A 21,536-nucleotide genomic window follows, 5' to 3' on the forward strand; every position below is an offset into this window, starting at 1 on the left:
CCCTTTACCCCCGGCCCCACCCGCGCCCTGAGCCCCTCCCGGTGGCAGTCACAGGCCCCACCCTTAATCCAAGCTCCTCCCCCCGGCACTGAGTCTGCCCTTCCACGCACGCGCACTAGCAGCTCCCGGGCCCCTTTGTCACGTGACACAGTTTGTCCCGCCTGTCCAACGTGACGGGAGGGTGGTCTCTCTCCGGCGCGCATGCGCCTGTGGTTGTCTTCCCCCCCCCCCCAGCGCATCATGGCGGCGGCGGCCGGTGCTGAGGGGCCCGGCGGCGCCCTGCGGGGCTGGGTGCGGGACTTCGTGTCCGGCCTGCAGGACGGGCGGGCGGCCGAGGTGGCAGCAGGTACCGGCCGGCGCGGGCTGGGGGGCGGGGCTGTGGGGATGTGGGGCGGGGCTGGGGCAGGGTGGGTGTGGGACATGGGGCGGGGCTGGGGGATGTGGGGTTAGGATGTGAGACATGGGGCGGGGCTGTGGGGATGTGGGGCGGGGCTGGGGCAGGGTGGGTGTGGGGCATGGGGCGGGGCTGGAGGATGTGGGCGGGGCTGGGGCAGGGTGGGTGTGGGACATGGGGCGGGGCTGTGGGGATGTGGGGCGGGGCTGGGGCAGGGTGGGTGTGGGGCATGGGGCGGGGCTGGAGGATGTGGGGCGGGGCTGGGGCAGGGTGGGTGTGGGACATGGGGCGGGGCTGGGGGATGTGGGGTTAGGATGTGAGACATGGGGCGGGGCTGTGGGGATGTGGGGCGGGGCTGGGGCAGGGTGGGTGTGGGGCATGGGGCGGGGCTGGAGGATGTGGGGCGGGGCTGGGGCAGGGTGGGTGTGGGACATGGGGCGGGGCTGTGGGGATGTGGGCGGGGCTGGGGCAGGGTGGGTGTGGGGCATGGGGCGGGGCTGGAGGATGTGGGGCGGGGCTGGGGCAGGGTGGGTGTGGGACATGGGGCGGGGCTGTGGGGATGTGGGGCGGGGCTGGGGCAGGGTGGGTGTGGGGCATGGGGCGGGGCTGGAGGATGTGGGGCGGGGCTGGGGCAGGGTGGGTGTGGGACATGGGTCGGGGCTGGGGGATGTGGGGCGGGGGCTGGGGCAGGGTGGGTGTGGGACATGGGGCGGGGCTGGAGGATGTGGGGTTAGGATGTGAGACATGGGGCAGGGTGGGTGTGGGGCATGGGGCGGGGCTGGAGGATGTGGGGCGGGGCTGGGGCAGGGTGGGTGTGGGGCATGGGGCGGGGCTGGAGGATGTGGGGTTAGGATGTGAGACATGGGGCGGGGCTGGGGGATGTGGGGCGGGGCTGGGCAGGGTGGGTGTGGGACATGGGGCGGGGCTGTGGGGATGTGGGGCGGGGCTGGGGCAGGTGGGTGTGGGACATGGGGCGGGGCTGGGGGATGTGGGGCGGGGCTGGGGCAGTGCTGGGGTGTGGGACATGGGGCGGGGCTGGGGGGATGTGGGGCGGGGCTGGGGCAGGGTGGGTGTGGGGCATGGGGCGGGGCTGGAGGATGTGGGGTTAGGATGTGAGACATGGGGCGGGGCTGGGGGATGTGGGGCGGGGCGGGGCCAGGGTGGGTGTGGGACATGGGGCGGGGCTGTGGGGATGTGGGGCGGGGCTGGGGCAGGGTGGGTGTGGGACATGGGCGGGGCTGGGGATGTGGGGCGGGGCTGGGGCAGGGTGGGTGTGGGACATGGGGCGGGGCTGTGGGATGTGGGGCGGGGCTGGGGCAGGGTGGGTGTGGGGCATGGGGCGGGGCTGGAGGATGTGGGGCGGGGCTGGGGCAGGGGGGTGTGGGACATGGGGCGGGGGGGGGTGGGGCGGGGCTGGGCAGGGTGGTGTGGGCATGGGGCGGGGCTGGAGATGTGGGGTTAGGATGTGAGACATGGGGCAGGGTGGGTGTGGGGCATGGGGCGGGGCTGGGGGATGTGGGCGGGCTGGGGGGGGTGGGGCATGGGGCGGGGCTGGAGGATGGGGGTTAGGATGTGAGACATGGGGCGGGGCTGGGGGATGTGGGGCGGGGCTGGGGCAGGGTGGGTGTGGGACATGGGGCGGGGCTGTGGGGATGTGGGGCGGGGCTGGGGCAGGGTGGGTGTGGGACATGGGGCAGGGTGGGTGTGGGACATGGGGCGGGGCTGGGGGATGTGGGGCGGGGCTGGGGCAGGGTGGGTGTGGGGCATGGGGCGGGGCTGGGGGATGTGGGGCGGGGCTGGGGCAGGGTGGGTGTGGGGGGTGGGGCGGGGCCGCGGGATGTGGGGTTAGGATGTGAGACATGGGGCAGGGCTGGGGGATGTAGGGCTGGGGCAGTGTGCTGGGAGACAGGGCACTGGGGGCTAGTGGGGATGCTGGGAATCTGGGTTAAGATGGTCACGGCCACTTACCTGGGGGTCGGTGGGCCAAGACTGGATACAGGAAAAGAGTGTTCCAGGTGACTTCACCCACGAAAGCTCATGCTCCAAAACGTCTGTTAGTCTATAAGGTGCCACAGGATTCTTTGCTGCTTTTACATGTACTTAGATTGACATGAGCAGTGCAGCACCGGCTTTGTCCAGGGCACCCTGGGATCCGCACAGCTTGGGCTCACTGACCCCCACACACCGTCCCGCAGCCTGGTGACTTGGGTGACATCTGCACCCTTCTGGGGTTGATGTGGCCTGGTCACTGGCTGCCTTTCCTGTGTGTAGGTTCCCTGGCACCTCTCGTGGTGGAATAGGTCTCTCCTGTGGTAGGTGAGGTGTGGCAAGTAACTGTCCCCACTGTACTGGGCACTGGCCAGGCCTCAGCTGCACTGCTGTGTCCTAGTGGTGGGCGCCCCGCGCTTCGGGGAAGATGGGCATTTGGTCTTTCTGTGTTCTCTGGCTTTAGTATAGAGCAAGATATAAGTACACTCGAAGGCCAAACTTTCAGTACTAAGACAAAATTTCCATTGGCTTACCTCTGTCACCTACCTTGCATATTCTTAGTTCTTACTCTCAATGTAGAGTCATTATTCTGGAATAAAAGTCACGTTAACTCTAGAAGAGTGTGCCCACATCGGGAGCTATCGTGGAACAGCTTGTTCCACAGAGGTATGCTAATCAACTTTCCCAGGAAGAGTAGGCCTTGGAGCAGAAATGACAACAGCAGAAATGATAAACTGTTTAGAAAACCTGGCATGTGAAGGATGGTTAATGAAAGGCATGTTGCTTGAGAAAGACTAGAGGGAACATCTGATAATAGTCTGCAGATGTGTTAAGGCAGCGGTCCCCAACGCGGTGCCTGCAGGCGCCATTGGCATCTATGTGCACCAGTTGTACTGGCCGGCAGACAAGCATCCGCTGAAATGCTGCCGAAAAACGGCCTCACCAGTAGGCGGTGCTGCTGCCAATTTTCAGCGGCATTTTGGCAGTGACACTTCTTGATGTGCTGCTTCTCAGCTGCATTTTGGCAGGTGCTTGTCCGCTGGCCACGGTCCTCAGTGGCTCGTCGTCCGACATCTGCCACCCGGAAAAGGTTGGGGACCACTGTGTTAAGGGCTGTTAGTGAGGACGGTGATCAATTGTTCTCCATGCGTATCAAGGATAGGACAAGAAGTACTGGGCTTAATCTGTAAGGAGAGTACACTCTGGGCCAGGCTTCAAGGCAGGCTGTGGAATCCCCATCACTGGAGGTTTCTAGGGATCCAGTGTTTTGGTGCCATCTTTGCTAGCGGGCGGCCCAAGTGGGACAGCATCAGGAGTCCCAGGTTCTATTCCTAGCTGTGGCTCAGATCCCTCAGGAAGGTCATGTCATCTGTCTGTGCTTCAGTTTCCCTACCAGTAAAGCAGGTGTAAGTCACCTGCAGGGGATGCCTGGGGCCTCTTTAAATGTCTGGAACACACACTGAGAACTTTGGAGGGACAGCACCAGAGAAGAGCTAATATTGCACTATGATGTCATCCAGTGATGTGATTTGCTGTCCTAGACGGCATTCGGCACGTGCTGTCAATTACTAGCACATGAGAGGGTTACCTGACACACACTCATCCGGTGTTCCTAGCTGGTCACAGCCCTCCCCCCACCCTCCGCCAGCTCCAGGGCCACATCCTCCCCACAAAGCAGGCAGGGAGAAAGCAGAATCCCTGTCAGCGGAGGGGCAGTACAAACAGCACTGTCCCCACATGATTGGCAGGGCAGCCACTCACTGAGCATGCTCTGGGTCAAAATTCTGTCCCTCTCCCAGGCTTTCAGTCCTCAGCTCGTGTCTCCCACCCTGCTGCAAATACTCCTTAGGCTCCAGCTAGCCCAGTTCATATCCCTGTCAAGTAGTTCAGTCGTAAAACCGGCCCCAGCCTATTGTCTCCTCGGGAGCTGGCGTGTATACAGCAGCCCCTGTCCTGCACCACAATTCCCCGTAATTCCCCCAGTACTTAGTGGGGGTACCAGGGAAACGCACGGCACCTGTGCCATCAGCTAGGCCTGCCTCTTCTTCCCTGGAGAGGAGGAGCAGCCCAGCCCCGCTCTCTGGGGCCCTGGCTGTCTGAGGAATGCTTTGGGCCTCTCCCTGGCTTATCATTTGCCTCCTTTCTAGGGGTGAAAGCAGGAAGCTGGACCATCCTGGAGATCGTGGAAGCCCTGGGGTGAGAGAAACCTCGTACACCACTTCCCTCTTCCTCCTCCGGCTCAGGAAAGTCAGGAGCAGGAGCGTTAGAGGCAGAGGGGTCTTTGTGTCGCTCCTGTGGCCTGGAGCCGAGACCCCCCTGTGCACTCTGGCTGTATCGGTACCAGGCAGCGCCCCCTCTGGGGATGAGCTGAGTGCCCCCTGGCCTTGCCCAGCCCCTGCATACCGGATTGCTTCAGGAGAATGGATTCTAGGACCCAAACCGAGCAGGAGTCCCACCAAATCTTTGCCCGCCAGGATCCAAAGTAACTGCCCCCACCCCCATCTTCCACGGGAGTTCCCTGCTGGGTGGCTGCTCTCAGAGAAGGGTCCTTGTCTTGGTGCCTGCCTCCTCCCCTCAGTCTCTGCGGCCACTTGGAACCAAGAGCTAACGGAGCACTGGGGTTTCCTGTTGTGGATGTATGGTTGGGGGGAGGGGCCCCTGGTGTCAGCTCCATGGGCCCTGGCCAGATGAGTGGGTGAGCTCCCCCAGTCCTCCCCCCCAAGGGCAGGCGGGGGGCTGTGTTACCAAGAGGGAAGTGACTTTGCCAAGGCCAGGCAGCCAGTGCCAGAACTGGGCACAGAGCAGAGCAGTCCTTGCTGCCGGCCCTGCTCTGACCACTACTCTCCCCCTCACTTGTACACACTGAGTGTGGGCCTCTGCTCACCACAGCCCTGTCGTCATTCTCCACCCCCCCTTAGGTCCTGCCTTGAGAATACAGAACCTCGCACGCGTGGGCGAGGCCTCCAGCTGCTGTCCCAGGTCCTGCTCCACTGTCACTCCTGCTCCAAGAGGAGGAAGGTAGGGGACGTGCCAGCCCCCTTCTCCCTGTGTGACTGCAGCCTAGACATGGGAGAGGGGGCAGCTCAGCATGGGCATTGCTCTGGTAGTGGCTGACGTTACCATGTGCATGAAGTGCCGTAGCGCCCGGGGGGGTTGGGACAACCTCAGGGGTGCGCAAGGTTATTTCCTGGGGTTTGTGAGCTGCAAGCCTCCATCCCCCAACGCTGCTTGTCTCCAGCATTTATCATGGCATTATATGTTAAACAATGTGCTTTGAATTTATAAGGGGGAGGGGTCGCAGTGGCAGCGTTGCTGTGCGAAAGGGTCACGGTTGTTTCCAAGGCGCTCTTGTGCCAGGGCTCTGAGGTGTTCCCCTGCCGCAGCAGAGTGCACAGGTGCCTGTGAGCTGGCTCCTGGCGTCTGCTTCCTGCCACAGTGGCCCAGGGTGCTCTGGGCTATGATTCAGGGGAAAGAGAACGGTCTGGAACCGGGTGGGAGGAATCCCAGGCTGCTGTGGTGTGTCTCTGCTTGGCTGAGCTGACTTGTCAGCTCCAGGCCTGGTCTTTGCACATGCACTTACGCCCAGGCCTTATCTGGTTCCGCCCAGCCGTGGGCAGAGCCCCACCTCATTAGCGCTCAGCCATAGAGTGCAGAAAGGGCTGTTCTTGGGGGTAGAGAGGTGTCCGGGGGGGCCCATCCAGGAGGAGTGGGTGGTGCTGTTGATGGCAGAAAGCCTGCAGCTGCTCCAGAGCCAGATGCTCACCAGTAAGTGCGTTGGTTCTAACCTGGCAGCTGGCTCTGCTGCCCTGTCCCAGGTGCCATGGCTCTCGGGGAGGTGTGGGCTCAGCCCACAGAGCTGGGGGTCTCACACCTCAGGGGTTTGTTTCTGTTGCAGTGACACACCTGGTCCTGTTCTATGAGAACCGGCCTGAAGGATCATCACCTTGTGATCCTGCTGTGCTGCAGGGACTCCATGCGCTGGTGAGCTCGCTTCTGCTGCTGCTGCAGCCCCATCTCCGGCCGGTCGGAGAGGATTCCAGGGCAGAGCTGGGAACCTGTCTAGGGGCGGGGGGAACAGTCTGTTGGCCCCTCCTGTCTGCGCTGCATCAGCCATGTCTCATCTCCTCCACAGCCTGTGTGGCCTGTAGGATGCTTCGAAGGAGCTGAAGCCACTTCTAAGCATGGGGGGGAGGGCAGATGGCCTTCCTGACCCGGCGGGGAGTGGCAAGGGCAGATTAGAACTTGAAGCATGAGGTCGGATCACCCTTATTACATGTTAATGGCCACGGACTAGCACCTCCCAGGAGCGGGTGGGTCCCTCTGGCGCAGGATTTGGCTGGGCTGAGGTGATTGGATCGTTAGTGTGACGAGCCTGTGGGCTCTGTGACTAAGCTGTGCAGGGTGTGAGGGGACAGCTGCTCAATCCTGTCTTGTGAATGTGGTGGGGGGATAGCGTGGGGGCATCCCACTCTGCTGCAGATCACCTTCCGGTGCTGGCTGGCAGCTTTGCGCTGTACCTTGCTTTTCTCTCTCTGTGTCCCCAGAGCCTGTGCGAGGTGCTGGCCCCAGGCCTGGCCGTGTCTGTGCTCAAAGCCATCTTCCAGGAGGTGCACGTTCAGGTAAGCGGCCAGAGTCCGTCTGTCACACCCCTTTGCGGGCCCTTCCCAGCTGCTGTCCGCGCCCCCAGGGGCCAGGGTAACATGTTACATGCATGGTCTGGTGAGCTGGGCTGCCTCTTGCCTAGGGGCACAGCTCCTGCTCCTCTGTCCCCCCTGCATGGTGTTGTGGCTCGAGCCATGCCTGGAGGAGGCAGCGCTGGTCTCTGGAGACTCCCTGCTGGCTGGCGGCTCAGGCCTGCTCAGGAGCCAGCTCCCTTCTGGGAGTGGTTGGAAAAATCTCAGAGAGCAGAGCCTTGGCTCCCATCTGGTCTGCGCCCCCGACCCCTCTGGCCAGGGCAGAATAGGGTCCTTCAGGCTGTTCTGCAGGTCAGGCTTAGACCTCCAAGCAACGGGGATTCCTCCTGTTCTGGGAGACGATCGCCCAGCCTGACCTCCTCGTTTAATGCCCTTGCACTCCTCCTGCGCATGCCCCTGTGTGCCACGCTAACGCCTCTCCCCCAGGGGCGCATGTCCTTCATGTTGGCGTCCCTTCAGCTGGCAGCACCATGTGGTGTAGTCCCTCCAGCCCCTAGTCAGCAGTGCTGTGATCCCTCTGCTCTGGAGCACAGTGGGCATGATCTGTGAGTCCGTGACAGTGTGTTCTTCTAACTCCTCCGCTCTTCCCCTCCAGTCCCTGCCGCAGCTGGATCGCCACACGGTCTACAGCATCATCACCAACTTCATGCACACCAGAGAGGAAGGTGAGGCAGGGAGGCAACCCGCTGGAAGTGGGGAGGGTGGGCGCTGTGGCCTGGCTGGGGGCAGGGGGGAGCCCATAGGCAGTGCCCCGTGGCTTGGCCCAGCAGCTGAGCTGTGGGGACCCTGGGCCATCGCTGTGCCTGCTCCTTCCCTCTGCAGAGCTGAAGGGCCTGGGCGCCGACTTCACTTTCGGCTTCATCCAGGTGATGGACGGGGAGAAGGACCCTCGCAATCTGCTAGTTGCCTTCCAGATCGTCTGCGACCTCATCCTTAAGGACTATGTGCTGGGTAAGCACCTGGCAGCCCTGCTGCCCTCAGCCCTGCAGGCAGCTTGGGGGGCTGGCCCTGGGACTGAGCCATTTCTGTTCTCTCCCCGCAGGTCCCTTCGTAGAGGAGCTCTTTGAAGTGACATCCTGCTACTTCCCCATTGATTTTACTCCTGTGAGTGAGTCCTCCTCCCCGTACCTTCTGCATTGCCTGTCAGCATGTTCCCATGGGCTGTGTCCTGCCCAGGGCTGGGGGTAAGAGGGGCAAGGTGAGAACCGAGGCTGGTGAGCGTCCTGTGGTGTCTTGGTGTCGTAGGCCGAGGACCATTCTGAGGGCAGGACGGTGTGCGTGAGGCCAGGTTCGTTTGACTGGTTTTGCTGGCCTCTGGTCCCTTGTTCCTCTCTTTTAAACAGTTACCAATCCCCGAGAGGATCATGGATTTTATCCCATGGCAGCTTACTGTACTTAAGAGCCTTTGGTGAGGCACCTTGACAGAGGCTTTCTGAAGGCCCATTTGCACTATGTCCACTGGATCCCCCTTGGCCACATGCTTGTTGACCCCCTCAAAGAATTCTAGTAGATTGGTGAGGCATGATTTCCCTTTACATAAACCTTGTTGACTCTTCCCCAACAAATTATGTTCATCTATGTCTGGTAATTCTGTTCTTCACTCGAGTTTCATCCAGTTTTCCTGGTACTGAAGTTAGGCTCACTGGCCTGTAATTTCCGGGATCGCCTCTGGAGCCTTTTTAAGAATTGGTGTCCCATTAGCTGTCCACCAGTCAGCTAGCACAGAGGGTGATTTAAGCGGTAGATTACATACCACTATTAATGCTTCTGCAGTTTCACATCTTTGAGTTCCTTCAGAACTCCTGGGTGAATCCCATCTGATCCTTATTGCTGGTGACTTATTGCTGTTTATCAGTTTGTTCCAAAACCTCCTCTAATGACACCTCAGATTTGTCACCTAAAAAGGCTGGTTCGGGTGTGGGAATCTCTCTCACATCCTCAGCCGTGAAGATCCATGCAAAGAAACTTGCCAGAGTCTATGCTCCTTTCTATTTTCCTCGATAAGGTTTGATTTGCAGGGTTTAAAAGACGCCTTTAAATCTCTCTTTTACTCTGGTTCAGCCATGGCGGCATGTTTTGCTGCTTGTTTTATTCTTTGGGGAATCTGTCTGACAGGCCTCCTGCTCTTTGTGCTTCCGTTCCAGCCCCCCAACGACCCTCATTGCATTCAGAGAGAGGACCTGATTGTGAGCCTCCGGGCCGTGCTGGCCTCCACGCCCAGTTTGCCGAGGTACGACGCCCCTCGGGTGGGCAGCAGCAACTACGCCGAGGAGCATTGTCCTTCTGAGCTGGAGGGAGGGCGGGCGGGCTGGTGTTTCCATGCCCTGGGCTCTGGTTTGTAGGACCGGACGTGCTGGTCTGGGCACCGGCCCCTCTCCAGAGCCATCGGTGGCACCTCTGAGCAGAGGCAGCTCCCTGCATGGTGCACTGTGGTGGGAGAAGGGAATTCACAGATCCCAGGGCCGTTGTGATCGTCCGGTCTGACCCTCTGTGACAGGCTGGAGACCTGCCCTGAAATAATCCTTAGAAAAACATCTCAGCTTGCTTTAAAAATGGCACATGCCAGGGAATCCCCGTGCCCCTTGGGGTGTGGTTCCCTTGGTTGGTGCCCCTGCCTGTCACGAACGTACGCCGCTCTGGTGTGAATGGCTGGGCCCCGGAGCTTGGAGCGGCCAGGCTGGCTCTGGGCACTGACGCCAAGTGCTCTGTGCTACATCTCAGCGCTCTGGTGGACGATGGCAGCTGATGGGCTGGGCCTCCCCTGGAAAGGGCTGCAAGGCCATGTCCCCTGCCTTGCGAGCTCAGGGTGGCTGCTGGCAGCCATGCACTGGGGAAGGCTCTGCACCTGCAGCCCTGCCTCTGTCCAGGGACGGGGGAGCTGGCGGTGTGGGCTTGGGTGCTGGACTAGGTCCAGGGATCCTAACCGCCCCTCTCTCTACAGTTCCTGCTGCCGCTGCTAATCGAGAAGATGGACTCGGAGATGCAGAGCGCCAAGCTGGACTCCCTGCAGACCCTGGTACGGGGGACAGGTGTAGCAGTAGGATTTATTGTTTGTGTTTTGTAGAACTTGGAAGGAAGGATAAAGGATAATAATGTAGGATGTATTGATTTGATTGTATTCTGCCGGCCACCCCGACTGGATAGCAGCAGGAAGGAACGACCCTGGGTCATTGGAAAAAAACACATCCCAGCAGAATACAGTCATACTACGCTATGATCCTTTGTCCTTCGTTCTCAGTTACACAAAATACAAACACTAAACCTTACTGCTACATGGGCTCCCCTTGCTGCTGGCTTGAAGGGAGTGGGAGCACCGGGTCTCTCCTCCCTGGCCCTAGTGCGATTATCCCTGCAGCCCTACCCACAGCCAGCCTGGCAGGCTGAGCCTGAGGTGGGCGGTCGCTGCTCTCTGGCCCCTCCCTTGCTGGCTCTTCCCTAACGTCTGTCCTGGCTCCCTCCTGCAGGGCGCCTGCTGCACCATCTACGGGCAGAAGGAGCTGCAGGAATTCCTCCCCAGCCTCTGGTCGTCCCTGCGCCGGGAGGTGAGTGCAGCTGGGCCCTGTGGGCGCATCTGGGGGCAGAAGGCTCCCTGCTGGGAAGAGGAGTCTTCCCTCATGCCCACAGGAGAGCCCCAGAGCACTGCGGTCAGCCTTGGCAGCCCTGCCCAGAACACGAGGGTTGAGGGGAACCTGGGCAAAGCCCAGACCCCATTGGGGCTTTTGGGGAGTGCTCAGTTTCCAGAGCTAGTGGGAGTGGGGCCCGACTCCCTCTGGTCGGCATCTGGGCTTCTCTGACTCCCTCCCCCAGGTGTTTCAGACGGCCAGCGAGAAGGTCGAGGCGGAGGCTCTGGCTGCGCTGCACGGCCTGTCTGCCTGCCTGTCCCGCTCCGTGCTCAGCTCGGACACTGAGGACCTGCTAGACTCCTTCCTGAGCAGCATCCTGCAAGGTACCTCCTGGAGGGGCCCTGTACGGGGCCCCACGTCCGGCTCCGGGGACTGTGTGCACTGACTGTCCCTTCTCAGCTCTCCCCACCACCACTCCGCATCCTGTTCCCCCCTCGCAGGACATGCCGGGGAGCATGGACTGGGGGACAAGCCTGGGGAACTGCCGGGGTCGCACCCTTCCCAGCAAAGGGTTGGCATGGCAGGGGCGCCTGCGGGCTCTGGGTGAGTGGAGAGCAGCAGCATGGCCTGGGGCTCTGGGGGACATAGCTGACACCTGCTCTCTCAGACTGCAGGCACCATCTGTGCGAGCCTGATATGAAGCTGGTGTGGCCAAGCGCCAAGCTCCTGCAGGCAGCGGCAGGCGCCTCCTTCCGAGCCGGCCACCGGATCACCAGCAGCGTCGTGCCTCTGCTGCTGGAGCAGTACAACCAGCACCCACAGGTGAGGGGCGCCCGCCAGAGCAGTGTGCGCGGGGGGGCCTGGTGCCGGTACGCTGCACAGGACCCCCCCCCCCGCTCTGAGCAGGGGCTCTGACCTGGGCTGGGCCTTTGCTCCCTTCTAGAGCAGCCAGCGGAGGACGATCCTGGAGATGCTTCTGGGCTTCTTAGAGGTGCAGCAGAAGTGGGGGCACGAGGATGAAGGTGAGGCTGTTACCCCAGCCCCCCAGCATGGGGGCCATTACCTGCTTCCACGGCGCTCCCGACAGTGCGGACTGGTCCTGGGCGCGGCCCGCTGCCCTGAACTCGGCAGCGATGGGCCGGCAGCGCAGTCAGTCTTAGTGTTCTAAACTGATGTGCAGATGAACCAGCTGCTGCGTCTCACCTCAGAGGTGGCTGCACTGCTGTGGTGGGTGAGGTGTGCTGCGTGTGAAGTCTGTGCAGCCCTCAGGCCGGAGGGTGCCTGTGGGGTGGGGGTGCTGGGACTTGTGCCCACAGGGCCCTGACGCTGTGTCTGTGTCCCCAGAGGGAGCGCCCTGCTGTGTTCCCGCCCCCGCTGTGCTCCGTGCTGTTCTCGGCACTGACGGACCCCAGCGTGCAGCTGCAGTTGGTGGGGATCCGAGCCCTGACCGTCCTGGGCACGCTGCCAGGTTGGTGTCTTCCTGGGGGAGGGGGGACGCTGGTGCTGGCAGCTCGGGGGGGCTGTCTGGTTATGGGCCAGTGTCAGTTCCTTGCAGGGTGCTGATCGTAGGGGGCACCCTAGGGCCCTGTTCCCCGCCTGCTGGGCTGTGCTGTGGCAGCACCTGGGGGCACTAGATGATGCTGCAGGCTGTGGGGGCAGGGCAGTGCCCTGGGCACTGGGCCTGACGCAGCTCAGCCGTGTCTCGTTTCAGGGCTCCTGGCTCCCCCGGATGTGCAGCTGGTCGTGGATCACCTGACCCGGCTCGTCTTGCATGCGGACGATTCCCAGAGCTGGTGAGTGGCTGCGGGGGTTCCTGGCCTGGCTAGAACAAACCCAGCATGCCTGGGCTCTTGGCGTCCTGGGTGCCCTTCACCCCCAAGAACTACACCGGGGCCTGCCGCAGGAATGGAGGAGTGACCAGGGTTGGGGGGCGTAGCCACCAGCTCCTCTACAGAGGGGCTGTGAACCCAGCCTGTCTCCTCGCGGTGCTGTGCTCCAAGCCCTTTGCCTGCTGCATGTGGCTGGGGTGGGACCCTGCTGGCCCCACCCGGCCGCTCTCACCTCTTCTCTTCCTCCCCACAGCGTGGCTGCAATGGAGGCCGCAGGATCTCTGGCCCCCATCTACCCCGGGGCCTTCTCTGGGCGCATGGTGCAGAGGCTAGCGGAGGAGTTGTACAGTCAGGTATGGGGCCCGGCTGGTGTGGGCGGGGGACAACTCTCCACCTGGGGAAGGTCCCATCGCCACCACCTGGGAGAGGCTGGGACCCCACTTCTCCCTCCCCCACTGCAGTGCCCGTGCCACTCTGTACGGAGCCACGTCCCCCTCCCTGGCACCCCGCTTCTCCCTCCCCCCTGCAGTGCTCCTGCCATGCTGTAGGAGCCACGTCCCCCTCCTGGCACCCCGCTTCTCCCTCCCCCACTGCAGTGCCCGTGCCACTCTGTACGGAGCCACGTCCCCCTCCCTGGCACCCCGCTTCTCCCTCCCCCCACTGCAGTGCCCGTGCCACTCTGTACGGAGCCACGTCCCCCTCACTGGCACCCCGCTTCTCCCTCCCCCCACTGCAGTGCCCGTGCCACTCTGTACGGAGCCACGTCCCCCTCCTGGCACCCCGCTTCTCCCCTCCCCTGCAGTGCCCGTGCCACTCTGTACGGAGCCACGTCCCCCTCCTGGCACCCGCTTCTCCCTCCCCCCACTGCAGCCCGTGCCACTCTGTACGGAGCCACGTCCCCCTCACTGGCACCCTGCTTCTCCCTCCCCCCGCTGCAGTGCTCCTGCCATGCTGTATGGAGCCACGCCCCCCTCACTGGCACCCTGCTTCTCCCTCCCCCCGCTGCAGTGCCCGTGCCATGCTGTACAGAGCCACGCCCCCGTCACTGGCACCCTGTTCTCCCTCCCCCCCTGCAGCGCCCGTGCCACTCTGTACGGAGCCACGTCCCCCTCACTGGCACCCCGTTCTCCCTCCCCCCACTGCAGTGCCCGTGCCACTCTGTACGGAGCCACGTCCCCCTCACTGGCACCCTGCTTCTCCCTCCCCCCCTGCAGGGCCCGTGCCATGCTGTATGGGGCCACGTCCCCCTCACTGGCACCCTGCTGCTCCCTCCCCCTGCTGCAGTGCCCGTGCCATGCTGTATGGAGCCACGTCCCCCTCACTGGCACCCTGCTTCTCCCTCCCCCCCCAGTGCCCGTGCCATGCTGTATGGAGCCATGCCCCCCTCACTGGCACCCCGTTCTCCCTCCCCCACTGCAGTGCCCGTGCCACTCTGTACGGAGCCACGTCCCCCTCACTGGCACCCTGCTTCTCCCTCCCCTCCCTGCAGTGCCCGTGTCATGCTGTATGGAGCCATGCCCCCCTCACTGGCACTTTCCCACACACACCTGTCACTGTAGTGCCCGTGCTATGCATAGCTCCTGGATAGAGCTGCTATACGGTGGGTGCAGAACTGGTTGGAAAATCGTTCCCAGAGAGTAGTTATCAGTGGTTCACAGTCAGGCTGGTAGGGCATAAAGAGTGGGGTCCTGCAGGGATCGGTTCTGAGTTCGGTTCCGTTCAATATCTTCATCAGTGATTTAGATAACGGCACAGAGTACACAGATAACGTTGGCTGATGATACCAAGCTGGGAGGGGCTGCAAGTGCTTTGGAGGACAGGATCAAGATTCAAAATGATCTGGACAAACTGGAGAAATGGTCTGAAGTCAATAGCATGAAATTCAATAAGGACAATTGCAAAGTACCCCACTTAGGAAGGAACAATCAGTTGCACAGATACAAAATGGGCAATGACTGCCTAGGAAGGAGTCCTGCGGAAAGGGATCTGGGGCTCATAGTGGATCACAAGCTAAATATGAGTCAACAGGGTAACACTGTTTCAAAAAAGCAAACATCATTCTGGGCTGTCTTAGCAGAGTGTGGTGAGCAAGACACGAGAAGTAATTCTTCTGCTCTACCCTGCTCTGACACGGCCTCAGCTGGAGTATTGTGTCCAGTTCTGGGCACCACATCGCAGGAAGGATGTGGACAAATTGGAGAGTCCAGAGAAGAGCAACACAAATGATGAAAGGTCTAGAAAACATGAGCTCTGAGGGAAGATTGAAAGAATTGGGTTTGTTTAGTCTGGAGAAGAGAAGACTGAGGGGACATGAGAACAGTTTTCAAGTATTGTTCCAGGGAGGTAAATTGTCCTTGTTAACCTCTGAGGCCAGGATGAGAAGCAATGGGCTTAAACTACAGCAAGGGAGGTTTAGGTTGGACATTAGGAAAAACTTCCTACCTGTCAGGGTGTTAAGCACTGGGATAAATTGCCCAGGGAGGCTGTGGAATCTCTGTCATTGGGGATGTTTGAGAGCAGGTTGGACACACACCTGTCAGAGTTGGTCTAGGTAATACCGAGTCCTGCCTCGGTGCAGGGGCTGGACTAGCCATGCTCGCGAGGTCCCTCCCACTCCTTCGATTCTCTGATTCTAAGCTATACAGAGCCGTGCCCTCCCCCCCTACACACACACTGAGACTCCCCTTCTCCCTTCCCTCCTGTCACTGCCGGCTTCACAGGGGCCCTGCTGCTGCGGCCTGGCCCTGGCACTCTGAGAGCTGGCTCCCTGAGGGCCATGCTGTGGCAGCATCGCCCTAGGGCTGGGCTGGGCCCTGGCGGTACTTCAGGGGGCTGGGCTGAGGGCGGATCCCAGCTGGGGAGGTCACGCTGTGCCCGGTCTCTCTGCTCCCCCACCACCACCCTCATCCTGAGCCGCCAGCCTGTGCCCTTGGTCTCATCCATGTGCTGCTTCTTTCAGAGCGGGAGGAGGAGGGCAGGCGATCCATGCAGTCCCTGCGGGCACGCTGCCTGCAGGCACTGGCAGCCGTGTCCACACACCCCGGGATAGTGCACGAGACGATTCCTGTCCTGTTGCAGTGTCTGCGGCAGATGCCGAAAGGTAAAGCCACCAGGGAATCCTGCCGGAGCCTTCGCGGGTTCCGGAGGGAGCCAGCAGGGGGTGCCAGATGGGGCATCAGCAGAGATGCATGAGCTGGAGTCAGCCTGGGGGTTGGGGTTGAGGGGCGTCAGCAGAACCCTGGGGGAAGGGAGGTGCCCAGGGCTGGGCTAGCAGGGGCTGCGGGTCGGGGTTGAGGAGCATTAGCAGAGCTGGTACCTTGCTGTGCCTCGTGGGCTGGAGCTTTGAGCTGGCCCAACGGCACTTCACAATTTGTCCGTGTGCTGCTTGGCATCTGCCATGTCCGGAGCCCTAGAGCGGGGGAGTGTTGGCGCTCTCTGTGCCGGAGGTATGTTCATGGGACTCTCCGCCCTGCAGGGAACGTGCCAGCGCGGGCCTGTGACGTGGTGGCCGTGTGCCAGAGCCTGCAGCAAGTGGCAGTGCAGTGCCAGCGGGACACCGAGAGCTGCTGGTATTACCACCAGACCGTGGTGCCCTGCCTGCTCGCTGTCATGGTGCAGGCTGCCATGCAAGGTGAGGCCACGCTCAGGCATGGAAGGGGGCAGTCGGAGGCTTGGTGGCTCGTTGAGGTCCAACTGGGGGCTTTGGGCTGGAAAGCAGCCATAGGGCACCCAGGACAGATGCTGTCCCTGTGCCTGGGCAGCCCACAGGGCTGGGCTCAGCTGCCCTGCCAGGCGTGGTGCCCTCGGGGAGGCGCTGTCACAGCCTGGAGCCTGGAACGGAAGGGCAGTGCCTGGTCCCCGCTGGTGAGAGGATCTGCAATGGCCACTCCAGCCTTGTAGCCCCTTTCCTAGCCCTGTCAGTGCCCGGAAGCACTGTGGCAGGTCCCCGTGGTGGGCTGCAGGCAGGCTCTGACCTGGCCCTTTCCTTGCTGCTGGCTGCAGAGAACGCTCACTCGCCACTGGGGAAGCTGCTGCTGGAGGAGGAGGTCTTGAGTGCCATGGTGCCCGTCGTCAGCGCGGCCAGTGCCCACCTGTGCCCTGAGTGAGTAACACCGGCACCGAACTGGGGCCGCGTCCCGGAGCCACAGGGTCAGTGCTACAGCCCCAGCGTGAGAGGAACCCATCAGTGTGCCAGACCCCTTGGATAAGCCTCGCTGCTTCCCCACCTCCTTGGCCTGAACCCCCATAGCTCGGGGCAGCAGGTCCAGCTGGGACAGTCCCCTAGGGAGGCTTGGGCATTAGCCCCTGAAGGTTGCCCCAGTGTTCACAGCAACTCCCCAGCACCGCCAGACAGTTGGGTTTGTTCAGTAACTGGCCATGGCCCAGGCCGGCCGGCTGATGGGTCGCCCAGAGAACTGAAGGTTCCAGCACGGCCCATTCTGGGGAGCCCGGCCAGGCTGTAGGGAGTCCCTGGGTTCCAGCTCTGTCAGGCTGGGGCCTCCTTGGTCCGACTCCTTCCAGCAGCCCCCTCTGAGCCCCCCACCTGCCTCCAAGCCCTTTGATCTCCAGCTGGCAGGGGTGGGGGGTGGCTCAGCCTCCCTGCGCAGAGGCGAGAAGATCTCTGTCCCCTGGGGTGCTGGGTGTCAGCGTCCTGGGGACAGGATTTGCCATCGACGTCTCAAATCTCCACTGATCTGGGGACAGGGCAGCCAGGCAACACCACCCTTGTCTCCGCCTGTCTTGAGAGCGAACAGTCCTGTCCCACCCACGGGGGAACAGCGCAGGGGAAACTGAGGCATGCCGACTCATAAAATATTACAAACATTTTCCACTTTGTCCCATCACGTGCCGGTTCTGCTGCTCAGCCCCCAGCTCTGCCTCCTGGGGGGCTGGGGGCTGAGCGAGGAGGGGCTGTTCCCTCACAGTGGGGGGCGCTGACTGGGTGGAAGTGCCATTCTCCTGACCTGCCGGGCCACAGCTCTGAGGCTCCTGCATGTCTCCCCCTCCCTCCCGCAGGCTGGCTGCCCAGAGTGTCTCCCAGCTGGTGCCCCTCTTCCTGGACGGGGAGGTCTCCTTCCTGCCCCAGGACAGCTTCCCCTGCCCCTTCCAGCCGTTCCAGGTGAGTGGGGAGTGCGGGGGGGGGGGGGGGCGGGGGCACGGGCAGTTGGTGACGCTGGTGCTGCTGTTCCCTTGCAGGGCGGGCAGCACGTGGCAGCACAGAGACGCCTGGTGGCCCTGCTCATGGCCTTCGTCTGCTCCTTGCCCAGGAATGTAAGTCGGGGGATGGGATTCCCGGGTGGAACCGGGGGCAGCGCTGCGGTTTGAGCGCCCAGCGTCCGTCCTGGGGTCTGGTCTCTTCCAGGTGCTGATTCCCCAGCAGGACAGGCTGCTGCAGGAGCTGCTGGCTCTGAGCTGCTCCTGTGACTGCCCCTTCACTGCCACCGCAGCTGCCAAGTGCTTCGCGGGGCTGGTGAACAAGTACCCGGCAGGTAAGAGGGTGGGCGGGCGCTGGGCCAGCCTTGGGGCGCTCAGCCTGGGCGCTGCAGGGCTTCATCAGCCGGTGCCGTCCGTCCCCCAGGGCAGCAGCTGGACCAGCTCTTGGAGACGGCGGTGAGCAGGATGGAGGCCGGCCTTGCCGAGGGCCCGCTCCGAAGCCAGGCCCTCGCCCTGCTCCTCTGGGTAAGGACAGCACCCTGGGGGGGCGGGCGCTGGCAGTGCCCACCCGGCTCTCCAGCTGACTGTTCTCTGCCCCTGCAGGTGACCAAAGGCCTGGTTCTGCGCTACCATCCTCTGAGCTCCCGCCTGACAGACAAGGTGAGCAGCCAGCCACCCCGGGGAGACCCTGCCCCTCTCCTTAGGCCTGGGGCAGCCTGCCGGCCTGGGCTCCTGCCCTCCCTCAGCCTCCCGGTTCCTCTCGCCCCCTGCAGTTGCTGGGCCTCCTGGGGGACGCTGAGCTAGGCCCTGCAGTGGCCGACGGCTTCTCCCTGCTCATGGCCGACTCCCCGGACGTGCTGCACAAAGGGTGTCACGCCGACGTGCGCATCATGTTCCGCCAGCGCTTCTTCACCGATAGCGTGCCCAAGCTGGTCCAGGGCTTCCACGCTGCCGGCCCCGGTGAGCGCGCCGGCCCCCTGGGCTGCTCCCGCCCCCCCCGGCCGGCCCTCCCGCCCCCTGGGCTGCTCCCCCCCCCCGGCCGGCCCTCCCGCCCCCTGGGCTGCTCCCGCCCCCCCGGCCCTCCCGCCCCCTGGGCCTCTCCCACTGCCTGCCTCTCCCATCCCCTTGGCCGGCCCTCCCGCCCCCTGGGCCGCTCCCACCCCCCCCGGCCGGCCCTCCCGCCCCCTGGGCTGCTCCCGCCCCCTCGGCCGCTCCTGGCCCTCCCGCCCCCTCGGCCGTTCCCACCCCCCCGGCCCTCCCGCCCCCTGGGCTGCTCCCGCCCCCTCGGCTGGCCCCCTGCCCGGCCCTCCCCCGCCCCCTGGGCCTCTCCCACTGCCTGCCTCTCCCATCCCCTTGGCCGGCTCTCCCGCCCCCTGGGCCGCTCCCACCCCCACTGCCTGGCTCTCCCGCCCCCTGGGCCGCTCCCACTGCCTGCCCCTCCTGGGCCACTCCCCCCCCGGGCTGCTCCCACTGTCTGCCCCTCCTGGCCCCTGGGCCGCTCCCCCCCCCTGGGCCACTCCCACTGCCTGCCCCTCCTGGCCCCTGGGCCGCTCCCACCCCCTGCCTGGCCCTGCGCCCCCTGGGCTGCTCCCACACCCCAGCCGGCCCTCCTGCCCCCTGGGCCGCTCCCACTGCCTGCCCCTCCTGGCCCCTGGGCTGCTCCCACCCCCCCAGCTGGCCCTCCCACCCCCTGGGCCCCTTCCACTGCCTGCCCCTCCCACCCCCCTGGGCTGCTCCTGCTCCTCGGGCTGTTCCCACCCCCCAAAGGCCACTCCAACCCCCTTGCTGCCTGCCCCCCTCCAGGCCCCTCCCTCTGCCTGTCCCTCCTGCCCCCGCCCCCCTGTGCTGCTCCCCCCCCCAGGCCCCTCCCTCTGCCTGCTCCTCCTGCCCCCTGGGCCCCTCCCACCCCCCGCTGCCTGCCCCTCCTGCTCCCCCAGGCTGCTCCCACCCCCTGCTGCCCCCTGGGCTGCCCACTCCCTGGGCCCCTCCCACACCCTGGACTGGCCCCGTTGCCTGCTACTCCTGCCCCTGGGTCGGCTGGCCCCCCTGCTCTCTGCCCTCCTGTTCCCCGGTCTGCTCCCACCCCCTGGGCTGGCTCCCCACTGCCTGCCTTTCCCACATCCTGGGCTGCCGCCCCCGGGCTGGCCCCCTGCTGCCTGCTCCTTCCACCCCCTGGGCCAGCCACCTGCCAGTCCCCCCCAGGTCGCTCCCCTGGGCCACCCTCTGCTGCTTGGGCCCCTCCTGTCCCCTGGATTGCTCCTCCTGCTGCCTGAGCCCCTCCCAATGTCCGCAGGGCCGCCAGCTCCAGGGGTGCTGCCCCTTGGTGTGCGCATGGCCCCTCCCAGGAACGGGGCTGTGACCCGCTGCCCTCTGCTCTCCCCAGGTGTGAAGGCAAATTACCTGAAGGGCCTGTCCCACGTGCTGAACCACCTGCCCAGGCCGGTGCTGGTGACGGAGCTGCCTACGGTGAGTGCTGGGCCGGGCCGAGCTGGGGGTGGGGGGCAGGGCTGAGCTGACAGGCGTCTCACTGCCTGTGTCCCCCCAGCTGCTCTCTCTGCTGCTTGAGGCCTTATCCTGCCCGGACCACGTGGTGCAGCTCTCCACCCTCAGCTGCCTGCAGCCCCTGCTGCTGGAGGCGCCGCATGTCATGAGCCTGCACGTCGACACCCTGGTCACCAAGTTCCTGGGCCTGACCTCCAGCCCCGCCATGGTGCGTGCCCTGCCCTGCCCTGCCCCGCCCTGTCCCGCCCCACTGCCTCCCACGCTCACCCGGCTCCGTGTCTTTCAGGCCATCCGCATCGCTGCACTGCAGTGTGTCCACGCGCTCACCAGCCTGCCCGTCCCTGTGGTAAGTCCCCGCTCTGCGCAGGCTGGGCACCGTGTCTGGCCTTGGGGGGTAAGGCGAGTGCCAGGGCCCATGGGTAAGCTGGGGTCCATGTACAGAGCAGGGGAACCCTAGCGGGTGCCTGCCCCGGGGGCGTGGAGGGAGGGGACGCTCCCCAGGGCAGGGCAGCCAGCCCCCTTCACTCCATGGCGTGCAGGGCCCACACTGACAGGCACCTCTCCCCTCCAGGTGCTCCCTTACAAGCCACGGGTGATCCGGGCCTTGGCCAAACCCTTGGACGACATGAAGCGGCTGGTGCGGAAGGAGGCGGTGGTGGCCCGTGGGGAATGGTGAGTGCAGGGGGGTGCGGCAGGGGGCTCCCGGAACACAGCCTGGACCCCCCCCCCCCGACCATGCTGTCTGTTCTGTGTGTGCAGGTTCCTGCTGGGGAGCCCAGGCAGGTGAGGGAACCTGCTGGCACTGACTGACAATCTAACCAGGAACCCACTAACCAGCCAAGCCTCCCAGAGCGGGCCGGGAAGGACGGCAGCCCCTGCTGGAGGCCAGCCTGCTCCTAGCACACGTCGGAGCTGTGGGGCTGCCCCACTCCTGCTGCCTGCAGTGCTGGACGGAAGGCAGGCGCCTGCCGCCCGGCCATGCCCACTTGTAGGCGGCGCATGGAATCCATGGGCCAGCCGAATAAACACACGTTTTGCTAATGGCCTGAGTGGGGAAGATGGCTGGGGTGAGGGGCCCGAGGGAGGTGGGAGCCCTGCAGCTGGCCCCGGCGCTCTCTCCATCTCCTCCTGAGGGCGAGGGTTTGGCCTGGCCCTGGTTTTCTCCAGGGCTTGGTCCAGTCTGGGTCTGAAGGCCCAGGGACCACGTGAGCCTGGGGTCCTGTTACCTGCCCCTTCCAGGGCTTTGCTGTGTCCTGCAGGCAGGGGCCTGATCTGGGAACTGGAGCGCCCTTCTACCGCTGGCCTTCCCCACTCCTGGCTACGTTGGCTCTGTCCAGCAGCAGCACCTGGTCATCCCCTGCTGGATGTTGGGGGGCAGGGCCCCCTGGCCACTCCTTTGCCCAAGGCCAGC

At 63.9% G+C, this 21,536-nt stretch overlaps 1 protein-coding gene across 1 annotated transcript; it reads left to right on the forward strand.

Annotated features, from left to right (window-relative positions):
• Positions 1 to 240: 240 nt before the first annotated feature.
• LOC115655292 (MMS19 nucleotide excision repair protein homolog) lies at positions 241 to 21,166 on the forward strand. Its single transcript, XM_030570575.1, is given in 32 exon segments — positions 241 to 346; positions 4,531 to 4,579; positions 5,302 to 5,381; positions 5,384 to 5,401; positions 6,279 to 6,364; positions 6,928 to 7,002; positions 7,673 to 7,742; positions 7,900 to 8,028; positions 8,120 to 8,181; positions 9,222 to 9,301; positions 10,012 to 10,093; positions 10,542 to 10,619; positions 10,885 to 11,023; positions 11,308 to 11,462; positions 11,584 to 11,670; positions 11,991 to 12,108; positions 12,352 to 12,433; positions 12,723 to 12,822; positions 15,431 to 15,569; positions 15,945 to 16,100; positions 16,472 to 16,571; positions 17,486 to 17,588; positions 17,666 to 17,740; positions 17,832 to 17,958; positions 18,048 to 18,148; positions 18,227 to 18,283; positions 18,397 to 18,583; positions 20,007 to 20,089; positions 20,169 to 20,333; positions 20,412 to 20,471; positions 20,697 to 20,797; positions 20,885 to 21,166. Coding segments are annotated over 32 exon segments (3,078 nt in total). The 3' UTR covers positions 20,913 to 21,166.
• Positions 21,167 to 21,536: the final 370 nt, after the last annotated feature.

This window comes from Gopherus evgoodei, chromosome 7 (genome assembly GCF_007399415.2).
Source record: "Gopherus evgoodei ecotype Sinaloan lineage chromosome 7, rGopEvg1_v1.p, whole genome shotgun sequence".
Taxonomy (NCBI): Eukaryota; Metazoa; Chordata; order Testudines; family Testudinidae; genus Gopherus; species Gopherus evgoodei.